This window comes from Hemibagrus wyckioides, linkage group LG23 (assembly GCF_019097595.1).
Source record: "Hemibagrus wyckioides isolate EC202008001 linkage group LG23, SWU_Hwy_1.0, whole genome shotgun sequence".
In the NCBI taxonomy this organism is placed as follows: Eukaryota; Metazoa; Chordata; class Actinopteri; order Siluriformes; family Bagridae; genus Hemibagrus; species Hemibagrus wyckioides.
This window is the reverse complement of record NC_080732.1, coordinates 14,974,273-14,990,928: the sequence shown is the minus strand read 5'-3', so window position 1 is coordinate 14,990,928 and position 16,656 is coordinate 14,974,273. Positions and strand designations below refer to the sequence as shown.

Sequence of the window (16,656 nt, the reverse complement as noted above, 5' to 3'; positions counted from 1 at the left end):
TCAGGATGTTTTTCCAATTCAGTAACTGATGGAGAGATTTAGATGTAAATGTAACCTTTTTAATGACGACTATTTCAATTCAACCTCGACATTTCTTTTCGATTGGTCTTGATTCAGACACATCCTCCAGCCATTAACCCAGAAATCATTCAAACCCCACTATCTTTTAGCATATACCAATTCTCAAACAAGATCAAAGATCCCGCCTGGCTTCCTGTAGCCACCCACATCAGAATCAAGGCCTTAATGCAAGCCCTTGCCTGGAACATCACCCCACCCACATCTCAACAGTTTTCTTGAGGTTTATGTTTCCTCCAATAGTTAACACCCAATGGTTCTACCTTCTACCTACTGGTTCTGGTTCTGCCTACTCAGTGAGGCTTAGTGATTAAAGTGTTGGACAACTGGTTGGAAGGCTGTGAGTTTTAATCCCAGTTCCACCAATCTGCCCTCCAGCTGGTCCATCAAACTTAATGCTCAGGTGTATAAAATGAGATAAAAGTAAGTCGCTCTGGATAAGGGTGTCTGCTGTAAATGTAAATATTTGCTCCTAGTAGGCTAGGTAAATACAGATATAGTTATGAAAAAATCCCTGAGTGTCTAATTTCATATGAGCTTCATATTAACCACCACTGTGGGGTGTAACATGATAGACATTCAGTGCTGACCATGCAAATTCCATCTTTCGGCCATGTTCATGGCACATTCTGGCAATCTATCTTGATTAATGCTTCAGACCGGGGATATCCAATCCTATCCAGAAGGGGCCGGTGTGGGTGTATGTTTTCATTCCAACCAAGCAGAGGCCACACCTGAGTCTATTGAAAGCCAAGATCAACTGATTAAACAGGTGGAATCAGGTTCATTCTTGTTTGGAATGAAAACCTGCGGTCCTTCGTGGATGAGATTGGACACCACTGCTTTAGACAGAGCTACTAAAGTCAAAACTTTAGTGTGCAAACTGCATCAAGACTGTAAGTTGTGATCTGATTGACATTAATCGTGCCTCATTCTACTCATCTGGAGCCACTGAGTGCTGTGTAGTAATGATCCATGCAGACTGACACGCCCTCACTGACCTGAAAATAAACTCTGAACATTTGAAAGATCACGTTAGCAGATGGGCCGCTCGTTTTACGACCAAAACAAGTCAGCTATCCAGGGTCACTCAGCATAGCCAAACTACCATATCATATCAGCACAGCCGCGTGTTTTCACCTTGCTTCAAATCCGCTAATGGGTTCCCAGCTTCCTTTCTCTTCCGAGGAATTATCCTGTCCCGTGTGCCACAACGTCTTCACAGATCTGGTTCTCCACTTGTCATGTAGTCACAATATCTGCAAAGTCTGTTTCGATCAGTCTTGGAAGGGTGCGGGGTCTCTGGTATGTCCGGTTTGCAGAGAGCAAACCGATGTGGACTATGTACTGAGGGATTTATGTGAGGCTGCGCCACAGAGAAGGAGGAATGAAAACTCCTCCGCATGTTCGACATCACTCTGCGGTCTACACAGAGAGAAATTCAACCTCTTCTGCCTAGAAGATGAACAGCTGCTGTGTGTGGCATGTCGCACGTCAAAGATACATGAAAATCATAAATGTTGCACTGTAGATATTGCGGCACGTGACCATAAGGTGAGAAAAGTGAAAGCGATTAACTGAAGATCTGGAAGGTCTGTATTTTCTTTAAGCGATGAGGGATAATGGGAAGTTGTGTCATGCACGTTGTGATTTATTTACCGAAAGACTGCATAACTACGGGCTTAATCAAGTTGTGCTGGTTTTATGCACATGGGTTTCATTTACCAAAAACAGAGGCCTGTATCAGTTACAGAAGATTCCGATCTTGGACTTCAGCCCTAGTTTTCTTGCACAAATATTGGAGAAGTATTAACCACATAATATCATGACATTTTTTTGGGTGTGGAAATATACATTGTCATTTGTGTGTGTATGTGTATATATATATATATATATATATATATATATATATATATATATATATATATATATACACACACCGATCGTGGCATAACATTATGACCACCTGCCCAATATTGTATTGGTCCCATATTTGCTGCTAAAACAGCCCTGACCCATCGAGGCATGGACTTCACTTGATCCCTGAGTGTGTCCTGTGGTATCTGGCACCATGATGTTAGCAGCAGATCCTGTAAGCCTTGTCATTTACAGGAGACTTAAAGGATACTTTTGATAGATACTGACCACTGCAGACCGGGAACACAACACAAGAGCTGCAGTTTTGGAGATGCTCTGATCCAGTGGTCTAGTCATTGCAATCTGGCCCTTGTCAATTTCCTGTTTCATTGAGGACAAAATGTTCACTTGCTGCCTAATATATCCCACCCACTAACAGGTATCATGATGAGGAGATAATCAGTGTTATTCAGACAGTGCTCATAATGTTATGCCTGATTGATATATATATATATATAATATACATTTTAATATATACAGCTCTGGAAAAAAAAAATGGGACCACTGCAAAATAATCATTTTCTTATGTTTTTTTCTTACAGGTGCATGTATTGGTGAGTTTTGTTTCATTTTTTGTGAACTGCTGACAATATTTCTCCTAAATTCCAAATATAACAATTGTTATTTAGAGTGTATATTTAAAGGAAATGACAACACATCAAAATAACCCAAGATCATGCAGTATATTTGCAGAGCTTTAATAACTCAAATAAAACAAAATGCAAATAATCTGTAAAGAAATAGTGTTAATGCTTTGGCTAAATAACATTAAGAAATCATTATTTGGTGGAATAACCCCAATCTGCATGCGTTTTGGCTCCATGATCTCCACCAGTCTTTCACATTGCTGTTAGGGAACTTTATACCACTCTTTTTGCAAAAAAGCAAACAGCTCAGCTTTGCTTGATGGTTTGTGACCATCCATCTTGCTCTTGATGACATTCCAGAGGTTTTCAATAGGGTTCAAGCTGGAGATTGGGCAGTTGTGTCTTATTTTTTTCCAGAGCTCTATATATATATATATATATATAATGACTCTATTAATTAATAATAAGTCCATTTTTGCACAGAACACATTATGACTTTTTCCCATCAGTCCTCACAGATTATAAGAAATCACATGCCATCTTGAGTCTCACCTCTTGTGTATTTTCACATGGATTAACATCCATCTAAAGTTGTGCCCCGGATGACTTACTACACACTTATATAAATTTCAGAAGAGTAATATTGTCTCAAATGTAACACTAACATTACTGACCGGATGCAAGTCAACATCAGATCCTTCAAACCATTGGTACATTTTTTTAATTATAGGAGAGTGCCATTATTTTATTGTTTATCTTAAATAAAGTAAATTAAAAAATACTCACAAATATATATCTTTCTCACAATAAAAGAACTCCCCCTTTGTATATCTCCATAAGGCGACTCTGAACACACTTAACTTTCCCAAAGACACAACTTAAGTCTCCGATTATGAATTTCACCTGTACCTTAAACAATAAAATAAGCAATTCTAAAACATTTTCTTCCATGTACTAAAATATACAATCCTTACTTATTCCAGAAGGATCTTAAAACTGCACTCAGACATCTACAGGACAAGTGTCAGCTCCTTAAAACGGTCAGATCAAATTATGATCAAACTGCAAAATGTATTAAGGTGAGAAGAAGCCTTTCTCAAAAGCCCTTTAACGTTCAGTGCAGTGCATTGTCTTAAACGTACGTTCTGTTCATTTCAGTATCAGACCAAGAAAACAGATCAGCAGATAAAGAACGAGTTTGAGAGGCTTCACCAGTTTCTTTACGAAGAACAAGCATCCAGATTAGCTGCTCTGAGACAGGAAGAGGTGCAGAAGAGTCTGATGAACAAACAGAAGATTGAAGAGATAAATATACTGATATCATATTTTGCCTATATTCTCAATATGATACAAGAGGAAATGGGACGAGAGAATATATCATATATGGAGGTAGGAAATGGATGCACCTGAAATTTGACATGTAAGACAAATCAGAAAGACAATACGCAAATCTTTGAGGGTTTGTTTAAACCTTAGAAATTACAAATGCCTTATTTCTTAGATTTAATGTATTTGTTGTAATGCTGTACAAGAAGAACATAGTAATTGCTTCTTGGTCCGCTTTTTTTGACGTCTGGATTTTTCATTTCATAGAACTTAAGAGCGATAGCAAAAGCGTGAGTCACCTTTCTCGAGTTTCTTTCCTATGAATTGAATTTCCAACTTGTGAAATCGTTCTTTTCTGACCCCTGAATGCTGTGCTATTTACAGCCGAGCTCACTGCTCCTTGCAGGAACCACAGATGTTCCCGGGAGCGCTGATCAATGAAGCAAAGCACCTCGGAAACCTGACTTTCAGGGTGTGGGAGAAGATGCAGGAGATCGTTCAGTACAGTGAGTTTGTAACACGAAGTTAGAGAATTATTTTCTTCCTAAACAAAATATGACATATTTTGTTCTTTTAACTTTATTGTGTCTCTGCAGCCTCTGTGATTTTAGATCCAAACACAGCCCACCCTGAGCTGTCCCTTTCAGACGATCTGACCAGTGTCCAGCGTAGTCATGGAACACAACACCTCCCTAGTAATCCAGAAAGATTTGATCAGTCTTATTGTGTCTTAGGATCTAAAGCATTTACCTCAGGCATCCATAGCTGGGATATTGAGGTCAAGCATGTTCCGGATTGGGAGGTCGGTGTGACAACTGCACAGACACCGAGGACCGGAAAAACTCCCTTGGATAGCGAAACCTGGAGTGTCAAGGCTTCTCATGGTGAATATCTGGCACGGTTTTCAACAGCAACAGCCTTTAAGGTCCATCTTAAAGAGAGTCCACAGAGGATTAGGGTTCGGCTGGACTGGGATGCAGGGGAGGTGCAATTCTCTGACCCTGTCACTGACACACATATATGTACTTTCAGACAAACTTTTACTGAGGGAGTCTTTCCTTTCTTTATTACACCGTGCAAACATTCAGTTCTGAAGGTATTACCATTATATGTTGGTTTTATGCTGAATACTGAACAGGGTAGAGAGTGAGGCAAGTAAAGCATTCATCTACAGAGTAAAAATGTTACATGTAGTAGATATAATTCAAAGAAACAGAACCTTTTCTGTTCATGATCTGTTCTGATGCTGTAGGTGAAACCTGCTTATATGTGAACTGATTGATGCCTGACAAAATGATCAACCAGAGCAAAATATCATCCAGAATCTGGAATATTATTTGTTTGGCAGATGAAGAAGCAGGTTCAAGGAAGGGATTGCTTTCTTTGTGTGTTTTAAGGAGAAGATCGAAAGAAGTACATGTTTGTAGTATGTTTTATCCGAACTAAGTAAGTATCAGGTCTTAAAGACAGCAAGTTAAAAAAAAAAAAAGAAAAGAACGAAAAAGGAAAAAAAGAAAACGAAAAAAGAAAACGAAATGTTTTATGCTCGATTATGGACGCTAGGTGGCAGCCTTGTACTTTCCCTTACCGCCCAAAGTAATAAATAAATAAATTAATAAATAAATATGTTTAAGGGTGTATTAGCATACTTATTATTATTATTTTTTTTTTTATTATTATTTTTTTTTTTGAGTACTTAGATATGCATTACTGGTGAAGAGCAGGATTAACTGCATTCTCCAACTAATTAATGTTCCAGTAAATATTACAAAAATGATCAGTGACCAAAGAAGCCAACAGACAAACTGGACTGTTATCCCTTATGAGTGAAATTATTGACATTTGTCTCCCATTAAGCTGCACTAGCATTGTCCTCCTGTGACATCAGTGAAGGACATAACTGCTAACTGCACACAGCAATAATGCAAATACAGACAAAACAACAATATAGCACCTTAAGCCCTGTTTACACATGGCATTAACAGTGATCTGATCTGATGCAAGTGGTCAGCGCAAAGTACAGATGTGAAGCGGGTCCGAAGCGCCTTGAAGATACATCTTGATCCGATCACTCCATCTGCACTCGGTGTTGGTTCAGGACAAAAATGAGCACATAATATTTATAGTGTTAGAAAAAGCATTGCAGTGCACCCCAGAGAGCAATGAAGGAGGGAATATATAAGCAGAACCATTAAAGAGGTCTCCATTAATAAGCTAATGGATAAAGGTGGTGCTATAACAATAGACATGAAAGCAGAAAATTATCACATCAGTCTTCAACTGTCCAGTTTGGGTGAGCCTTTGCCCATGATAACCTCTGTTTCTTGGGTGACAGGAGTGGAACCTGATGTGGTCTTTATCTGTTGTAGCTCATCCACCTCAAGGTTCAATGTGTTGTGCATGCTTTTCTGCTCACAACAGTTGTAAAGAGTGATTATTTGAGTTACTATTAACTTCATGTCAGCTCAGACCACTCTGGCCATTCTCTTCTGATCTCTCCCATCAGCGAGAGGTTTCAGCCAGCAGACCTCTCTCTTCTCACTGAGTTTTTTTTTTCTCTTTGTTGTTGCTTTTCACACCATTCTGTGTAAACTCTAGAGACTGCTGTGGGTGAAAATCCCAGATCAGCAGTTATAGAAATACTCAAACCATCCCATCTGGCACCAACAGTCATAACACAGAAAAAGTCACATTCTACCATTCTGATGTTTTATATAAACATTAACTGAAGCTGTTGTCCTGTATCTTCATAATTTTATGCAACAATTAAATAACTACATAAATGATCAGGTGTACAGATGTTTCAATGAAAGTGTCCAGTGAGGGTAGGATACTCAGTTGCTCTGGTTGCTATTTAGGCATACACTATATTGCCAAATGTTTTGGGACACCCCTCCAAATCAGTGAATTCAGGGGTTGGGCTCGGCCCCTTAGTTCCAGTGAAAGGAACTCGTAATGCTTCAGCATACCAAGACATTTTGGACAATTTCACGCTCCCAACATTTGTGGGAACAGTCTGGGGATGATCCCTTCCTGTTCCAACATGACTGCACACCAGTGCACAAAGCAAGGTCCATAAAGACATGGACAGTGTGGAGGAACCCTGACCTCAACCCAACAGAACACCTTTTGGGATGAATTAGAGCGGAGACTGTGAGCCAGACCTTCTCACCCAACATCAGTGCCTGACCTCACAAATGCACTTCTAGAGGACAAATATTCCCATAAACACACTCCTAAACCTTGTGGAAAGCCTTCCCAGAAGAGTTGAAGCTGTTATAGCTGCAAAGGGTGGGCCAACTCCATATTACATTCATGTGCATGTAAGGGCAGACGTCCCAGTTTTGGCCTGGCTCCGCTCAAATTCATCCCAAAGGTGTTCTATCGGGTTGAGGTCAGGACTCTGTGAAGTTCCTCCACACCAAACTCGCTCATCCGTGTCTTTTATGGACCTTGCTTTGTTTCATCCCCACAAAGTTGGGAGCATGAAATTGTCTTGGTATGCTGAAACATTAAACATTACTTTCACTGTAACTAAAGGGCCCGAGCCCAACCCCTGAATGTAATAATTTGGAGGGGTGTCCCAAAACTTTTGCCAATATAGTGTATAGTAATACAATGAGAACAACACAGAGCTCAATTTAATAGATAAACACAAAAGTAGTCCCATGGATAGTGCCTGCTGTCCTTTCTGAACGAGGAGGAGCACAGGCAAGGAAAGGAAAGGGTTAAAAAAAAAAAACTGGTGGCGCTCTCACACTCCCTTGAACCTATTTTGTTTCAGCCAGGAGTTTCTCGGGCGGCATCACCAGAGAGATGTTGGCTGATTTTTCGGGATGATCTGCAACATCTGACACGAGGGATCAAACCGTCCTCAATTATGGAAGAGAGGCAGAACGCGAACGGATGTTTAGTGCAATAGAAACTGCCATCTTTTTCGAAGAAGAAGAAGATCTCTCTTTTCCTGCAAGTTTTCATCATGCGCCTCTCGGATATCAGCAGATCCGCCGTGATTGTGCTCTGTCTTTTAGGATGCAATATCTGGAAAGCAGTAACGGAGGCTTTGCGAGAAGATAGCGACTCCAAGGGTAAGTGCAATCACAAGAGGGGTGTTTTGCAGATAGATGGAACCAAAAAAAAAAAAGTTATCTCCGTGTGAGTGATTTGCAGTGAGTGATCTGCGTTAGTGTGTAAGGAGAGGTGGACGGGATTCCCTCCGCGGGTGGGCTAATCCCAACAACAAAGCTAGCTAAGGTTTGCTAACCTTGCTGTCAGCTACTTTTTTTTTTTAAAAAAAACAAAACTTCTCACTTATTAAACATTATCTTTTTTGGTGTCATCACCCCCCCCCCTTATTTTTTACGGCATACATTTAGTCAGTTTTGTTTTGTTTTATTTATTAAGTTAGTTCTGTGATTCCGCTTTATCTGTCATCCCCTGTAGCATCCTATAACGTTTCGCTAGCTCGTTAGCATTTTGTATACTAATATATACTAAATATATTAATATTAAAAAAAAAAAAAACATGCTTGTACTTTTGTGAAAGACTACCCAGGTCTGTATGTGTATCTGACTTAGTTTGCATTGAGTTATGTCACGGTTATAATCCTTTGGGGTTTTTTGTTTGTTTGTTTGTTTGTTTGTTTTTTCATTCACAGAGTAAATCCGGATCCATGTTTATTATATTGAACATTATATATGATTCATGTCTCTTTAGACCTCGAGTGATTTTAAACAGAAGATGTATATAGGTAATAAATCTGTAAAATAGCAGGTAGTGTAAAGGCTCTCTCACATGGCATGAAATTGAAGAGACTTCAATGCAAGGATGCTTCTCTTTATGTAGAACTATATACGGAAATCATTGTGGAGTTTAAAAGTCATGTTGATCGCTTATTATAAAGGTTAAAAGGTGCTTTCAGAGCTTTTCTTCTATGACTGACTCTGATTTGAATGTTTGGGATCTTCCCCTCCCCCGCTTATTCCCAGTCACACACATTTCCCCAGTTCCAATTCATTCATCTTGGACCAGTTTGGACCATCTTTCCTCCACCCTGATCTAATTGCTCCTGTCTCGTGCACGAAACCAGTCATCTAATCAATGAGGATAACATCACTTTTACAATCAATACCGAAGTCACTCCAGATTGCCGCGCTGCTCGCTGGGTTGCCAGATCTCACGATTTTCAATTACACGTCTTAGCGCGATACTTCCAGGCTAAAAGTGTATATAAAAGCAGTCTAAACTATGCATACGAGTTACAACTAAGCACAGAAATACTACACTTCGAGCTAGTTATAAGCATTACGCTTAATCGGTGTAATGTAGATATATAATAAACAAATGAATACAAAAACATGTGCAATCTGGCAACCTGTGGTACGTTTTGATTTATTTGAATCGCCCAGACGTGGCCACGCCTCCTGGCAACAGCTGCGCCTTATGCCACGCCCCCTGAGGATAGCACTAAAATGAGTGGGTTTCATATGGAGATACAGAAAGTCAGAGGAATACGATTTTAATAGAGATTTTATTGAATTTTATACCACAGTGCTTTTGTATTCTCAGATCAGAAACTGTGCATTAATTTTCTATGACCTCTGACAGTGGTTGTGGTTCATATTAAAGCTAATTCTTGTTCTTTCTGTAGTAACAGCTCTGTATGGTTGATGCTCCATATCATGTACGATTAATAAATAGATTTTTATTCTCGTTATTCATGTATTATCATTAATACGGTGAAGCATCTCCAGGACAGGATTCCACACTTTTAGGTTTTGTGTGGTAACATCACAAGGTGGACTTTTTGTATACACAATGTAAATGTACACAGATCAGGCGTAACATTATGAACACCTGCCTACTATTGTGTCGGTCCCCCTTTTGCCGCCAAAACAGCCCTGACCTGTCATGCACTGTGTATTCGGACACCTTTCTATCAGAACCAGCATTAACTTCTTCAGCAATTTGAGCAACGGTAGCTCATCTGTTGGATCGGATCACACGGGCCAGCCTTCGCTCCTCACATGCATCAATGAGCCTTAGCTGCCCATGACCCTGTCGCCGGTTTGCCACTGTTCCTTCCTTGGATCACTCTTGATAGATACTGACCACTGCAGACCGGGAGCACCCCACAAGAGCTGCAGTTTTGGAGATGCTCTGACCCAGTCGTCTAGCCATCACAATTTGGGCCTCAAATCCTTACGCTTGCCCATTTGTCCGGCTTCTAACACATCAACTTTGAGGACAAAATGTCCCTAATATATCCCACCCACTAACAGGTGCGTTGATGAGGAGATAATCAGTGTTATTCACTGCTCATAATGTTATGCCTGATCTGTGTATGTATACACTTGTCCTTCAATCATTAATTAAAAACTGGACCTGTTGGCTAAATGCTGTGGTATGAGAGAAAAAGCATTTTGGAACATGATGTTATAGGAAAACAATTACAATTTCAGGGTGGATTATTTTTACTACAACAGCACAGCCTGTCTTGTGTTATTCTTTACTCATTCAGTCCCTCTGGGATTTTGCATAGGTTTTTTTTAGACTGCTGTGGCTAAAAAATGCTTTGCTTAAAATATGATAATCTGGTTATTTATAATAATGTAATAATTTTGCATAAAACTACTTGAAGTGGCGAAATTCATCCAAGCACAGGATCCTTCTTTTATTAAAGACATGTATGTGATTACTTTCTATGATAGCTATACTAATGTTTGATGGCAGTGAATTGAAGAGGATTTTATCTGAATGTGTGTTGTGGCCTCACACGATGCACCTTGGCCCAAATCTACAGCTATCTCTAGAAATTTTGAAGAATTGTAAGCTAGAATTCCTGGAGCGACTGCTTATTTAACTTTTTACACATTTTGTATGGTATTGTGTAATTAGCATGCTTCCTTTCTTATTCTCTTGATGTCAACGTATATGGTTTAAGTTTGGAAAAATTCCAGATATTTCTAATATTAAAGCAACAATTAATATTGCTCTTAATATAAGTAAATGATTTGAACAGAAGGCAATTTTATGTGTGATTGCAATTTTAGAATCATTTCCTGGCAATGCTGTTAGTGTCTAGTTTTTTTTAAACCAGTCTTATTACACAAATGCAATCCCAGATAAGGATGTTTAATGGAGTCTGGAAACCCTGCTTTCCTTTTTTTTTAATGAGCTCTAATGTGTTTCTCAAACAACGAGCTCTGGAAACCGGCTACCGCCATAAAAAGAGCCGGCGGTTTGCCTTTGACTTTTCTGCACAGTAAGATGAGTAAAGTTAGACCCAAAGCAGGCAGGCTTTTAATAGAGGAAATCTTATTATCTCTTTACAGCGAATTAAACAACCACAGCAGTGAATAAAAGAGCGTGCTCATGTCAGTCAGTCCTTCCTCGAGTAGCTTTCCCTCATCCGCACTCTCAGGACTCGTGTTTTTATAGGGTGGAGGAGAGAGAGTCGGCTGCCTGCCTCACATCTGGAGAAGTCGTTTATTTTGCGTGAAAAGGAAAGGCACTCCTGTAAGCCTGCTTGTTTTATGTGGTATAGAACTACACGTGAGCTACATGTTTGCTCGTGGCTATGCATAAGGGCTGCATGGCTCATTTATTTCTTGTATATATTCATTACTTTATTAGTTAGCATATAAACGTGAATCACAATTTGGCAGAAAGACTCTGATGGACATGACTGAGTCTGATGTTTGGATTTAATGTTTCACTGTGTAAATGTGGCAGTGGGTCATGAGTTTAGATTTTGTTTACAGACGTTTCAGGCTATCACCCCTTTTCCCCACTGCTTCTTGTTAAACTACAAATCTTGGAGGAGAAATGTTTGCACTGTGATGTCACCGGGTTACAGGCGACCTTTCATCTAATGCACATGTTCATGTTTTCGGAGGCATTAAAACTATGGGTGCGTCTCAATCAGCTCTCTTGCTAGTTCCCTAGATGATGATTAAGTATATAGTGGACATGAGTTAGGGCACTGACCCTGACTCACTACACTTTGGGACACTGATGACTTCAGAGTTTCCATTTTCATTTCCTCATCAAACCCCAACATAAAATATTATAATATAAAGTGTCATAAACATGCACATATGGTACTTCAGGCAAGATTAGAGGCTAGCAAGTGGATTTTTTTTAATGATAAAACACTTGAAAGACTTAAACCATGTATAGGGCATCAAATAAAGTTAAAAATCAAAATGTCAGAAATCATTCGAAAGCTACAGCAACTATGGCGAGCTTACATTTGGTGATGAAGATGGCTGAGAGTTCGGCTGAGAGCATCAATGCTTCCTGGTTTTTGCAGAACATCTTGGGATTTTTTTTAGGGAGTAAATGTTTCAGTGCACCAGGTGGGGGTTTGGGATGGATGGGGGTGGGGTGGGGGGGTGGGGGGTGGATGGGTAGGGGGGTTGGTTGGGTGGATGGATGGATGGAGGGTAGGTAGGTAGATAGATAGATAGATAGATAGATGGGTGGGTGTGTGGGTGGGGGGGATTGGTTGGGTGGATAGATAGATGGATGGATGGATGGATAGATAGATGGATGGAGGATAGGTAGGTAGATAGATAGATAGGTAGATGGATGGATGGGTGGGTGGATAGGTAGATGGATGGATAGATAGATGGATAGATTCTTATGTTTTACTAATACCACAGTTTGTTGTAGCAGATGCTGTGCTTTTGGGAAAACAGACTCAACAGTCGGAACATCACTTAAACAGAATGTCCATTTATGAAAACATCAAGACAGTGTACACTTAAGTTCTAAGGATTAAACTATGAACCTGGTTAAAGAGAAGAGTTGGTTATTAACTAACCCTGAATTTGTCCTGAAAGACAGACAGACAGACACACACACACACACACACACACATGCTCACGCTTGGTTTAACCTTGTGCAACCTTGACTATGCGAGTGAATGTTGAAAGTGATCGATACAGCCAGGTTTTTGAGACATTTAATGCCTCAGTATGTGGCCTGCAAGCCTCCAGTGCATTGATTGATCTTTTGGATACAGGACCGTGTTCTCGGGGTTAAACGGATGCTCTGGTGGCATTTGTGTTATCTCAGGTCATCATAAACACGCATGGAGAACTCAGCGTGACTTCTTTCAATAATTATTTTGTTGCTATTATATGCTGCGAAGTGAACGACACTTAGGGTGTAATTTATCAGATTTAGCAGCTTCATGTGTTTCACGCTGCACATGTTGTGGAAACTAATGAAGTCGTAATCGGATATAACACACACATGCAGGTTACTTTATTTCCTGAGCAAGTGCATATTGCATTTGTATTCACTTGAATCTAAGTTAAGTCATATCCCATCCTTAAGGGTTGGGGTCAGAGCACAGGGTCAGCCATGATGCAATGCCCCTGGAGCAGGGGGTGTTGGGGACCTTGCTCAAGGGCCCAACGGTGGTAACTTGGCGGTGCTGATGCTTGAACCCTGATCTTCCGGTCAACGATCCAGAGCCTTAACCACCTTGAGCTACCACCACCCCATGTCTGCACAGTTGCAGTGCCACCAAACCCACACCACCTTCTTCAGGTCATGTCGGGTTTGGTTCTGAACTGCTGCACTTCCTGGTCCACATGACAGCTTTCACATGACCAGTTTTCCATTTGAAATGCACTCTGTTTCGGATTAACCTGCCAGTGTGGAAGTCTTCTCAATTCACTCACATGGAACTGATGTACACATTTGAATGAAGTTAATTCAGTAAGCTTTCTTTTTTAGTGATATTCTATTTCTTATACATCATATAAACTGTAACTGTATATAAAGTTCATCTTGACACTTGAAGATGGATGTGTCGAACACTAGAGCTGCTTGCTGTAGCACATTTTCATGGTCTAGTTTCATCCTCCCTCTCTCTCTCTCTCTCTCTCTCTCTCTCTTTTCTTTCCACAACTCTCTCTCTCACTCCATCTCTGTCCACTGCATTGCAGTACTTTACAGGTTTCTCTGTACATTTATCCATTCCATACTGAACACATTACAAATAACATGCAGGATAGTATTTATTGCATCTCTTGCAAAACAAATACAGTGTATAAGGAGACATGGTTCATATGTCTTAATTAACATTTATTTGCTTTGATTCAATTTGACTTACATTTTTGTGCACGTTTTTTTGTTTTTCATGCTTGGACTATGGCTGTGATCCACATTTGTAACCCAGAACTGCAACCAGGTCCCAGATATGTCCTTAGGGAGGGTAGAGTTCACTACAAATGCCATTCACATGCGCGCACACACACACACGGATCAGTTTCCAGCTGTTTGTCTCATGAAGTCTGATGTACATCGGACTGAGTAATACTCCTCTCACGTAGGTCTGAAGGCCAGCAGGAGGATGACGACAAAGCATTATGAGCTTGATGATCTCCTCATCATGGCACCTGTTAGTGGGTGGGATATATTAGGCAGCAAGTGAACATTCTGTCCTCAAAGTTGATGTGTTAGAAGCAGGAAAAATGGGCAAGCGTAAGGATTTGAGCGAGTTTGACAAGGGCCAGATTGTGATGGCTAGATGACTGGATCAGAGCATCTCCAAAACTGCAGCTCTTGTGGGGTGTTTTCTGGGTCTGCAGTGGTCAGTATCTATCAAAAGTATCCTTTAAGTCCTTTAATTATCCTGTAAGTCTGTAAGTAAGACTTCAAGTATCTGCTGCTAACATCTTGGTGCCAGATACCACAGAACACCTTTAGGGATCTAGTGGAGTCCATGCCTCGACGGGTCAGGGCTGTTTTGGCAGCAAAAGGGGGACCAACACGATATTAGGCAGGTGGTCATAATGTTATGCCTGATCGGTGTATGTAAAACAGAATATGTAAAGTACGTACAAAGTCATCTTGTCGAACTGCTGCTCATGCTGCATCACAGGGCAGTGGCGCTGGCCAGGCTTTAAGGACAACTTGATATGATGCATTTCCTGGTGAAACTGCATATTTGGGCAGGTGGAGATTCAATTGGCTTGTAAAAAGTGGGCGGTCCAAAAGTCAGACATACAGTCAGTACAGTCAGACATGGATCTGAATCATTCTCCAGAAGGAATGAGATCATTTCTTGAAGATCTCAAGAAATCTTGATCTCTCTTGAAACCGTTTTCTTGTGTGAAAGTACAAAACATCAGGCTAAAAAATGTATTTATTTAATAAAACAATCTACTGTCCAGTTGCCTGATGGGTTTCTGATGTTTGGTGTTTCTGACCAGTTCCTGTCTGCAGTGTTTGTTAGTCATGTAAAAAATAAAGTCACACTACAGCCAGTCTGATTTAGAAGCGTGAAAAACGCAGGGATCCGGTACTCGGGGAAAACCATGACGTGTTTATTTTAGGACTGACGGTAAACCATTAGTCTGGTTGGCTCTGTGATGATGTAAGTCTGTCTGTAATTGACAAGCAAGATACAAAGCTTTAATCGCTGGATTTAGCCTGCAGTCAGTCATGCTGGACTGTTTACTGGCTCTCTCATTACTGAAGGTCTTTTCACAATAGAGTTAGAATTAGAGAGAGAGTCTATTATACAGTTCTCACTGTCATGGGGTTAACAATATGGATTTAAGTCTACATTCTAAAAGCTTCTAGTAGTGCTAGGTACAGCTCCATGAGCATTTGTTTATAATGAGGGTCAGGGAAGAGGGCAAGCCCAGGGGAGTCTACCGAGGTCGACTGAATAAACAAAGTCTATGAGCTGACGACTTTAACAGCAGTCGATTTAAAACAACGTAATTTTTAGCTGGAAATAAAGCTCCAAAGTCGGCTAAAATGACCAAGCCTCTTTCTCAGGCACCAGAGATCACAGAGGCATGAGGCTGGTCTCATTTGAAAGCTATAGAGTATGAGGTGGAGATGTAAACCTGACATGAAATTATTAGTTATAAAAGCAAATGTCTTGCTCAAGGATAGAAACCATGTGGAAGCTTGACGATTCTGGGAGTTGAACTTTTGCCCTTGCAATCTGTAGCACTTCATGCCTTGACCATTCAGCTACCACTTCTCTTGAGGATACTGTGGTGTTGTGGGACATCAGCCTGGTTAAATAGTGACTTTTGCTCCGAATTTGTTAGGCCTTGTATAAGATATGGCATTGTTCCTATTCCTAAGTGAGGAGACTGGGTTATCAGGTGACTCACGTTACCCTGGCGGCTGTACAGTGAAGTCCTTTGTGTTCGAGTCTGCAGATGTTAATTGCATCTTGGTTTCAAGATTGTGCCCAGAGCTACACTCAAACCCTGATTGTACGGACACGGTGCCTTTTGGAGCAGGCTGGGGTTAAATGCCCTGGGGGGCCAGTGGAATTAGTCACGAGCTGGATTTGAATCCGTGACTCTTTGAGTTGAGGTAGGAGGCGAGGTACCTTCAGTTGAAACTTTTGATTTTTCTTGAGATCAAGAACATCTGGTATGTTTACTGTGTAATTTGATTGGCTACGTGATTTTTAGTAAAACGCTCAATAATTGCTCTGTTCTCAGTAGGAAGCCTGCTTTTTTTGCCCTGTATGGGAAAAAAGCTGGGATAAAATATGTTGTGTCTTATTCGTGATAGTTTATGTCCCAAAAACTATTGTCTAGAGAACATCTGTAACATCTGGTATGGCCAGGACACTTGTTTAACTTGTAGATCAGTGCGTCTGTTGTTGAGTAATCGCCGAAATGTTAATATGGTGACATTTTCTGTGAGAACAATGTATTTGGAACTTTTATTATTTACATCCTGCATTGTTACTTT

At 40.4% G+C, this 16,656-nt stretch overlaps 2 protein-coding genes across 3 annotated transcripts in view; both read left to right on the top strand.

Moving 5' to 3' along the window:
- The first annotated feature begins 36 nt into the window (after positions 1 to 36).
- On the top strand, positions 37 to 6,092 carry LOC131344213 (E3 ubiquitin-protein ligase TRIM35-like). Its single transcript, XM_058376318.1, has 6 exons — positions 37 to 1,632; positions 3,566 to 3,661; positions 3,741 to 3,971; positions 4,176 to 4,198; positions 4,293 to 4,414; positions 4,505 to 6,092. Exons 1-6 carry the CDS (start codon positions 1,237 to 1,239, stop codon positions 5,056 to 5,058), a joined length of 1,422 nt encoding a protein of 473 aa, XP_058232301.1. The 5' UTR covers positions 37 to 1,236; the 3' UTR covers positions 5,059 to 6,092.
- Positions 6,093 to 7,671: 1,579 nt separating this feature from the next.
- The window catches only part of fam171a1 (family with sequence similarity 171 member A1), a 37,143-nt gene continuing 28,158 nt past the window's right edge, over positions 7,672 to 16,656 (top strand). For both annotated transcript variants that reach the window (XM_058376306.1, XM_058376305.1), the window contains exon 1: positions 7,672 to 7,996. In XM_058376306.1, the coding sequence (XP_058232289.1) occupies positions 7,888 to 7,996 (109 nt within the window). In that variant the 5' untranslated portion in view covers positions 7,672 to 7,887. The remainder of the gene's footprint in view (positions 7,997 to 16,656) is intronic.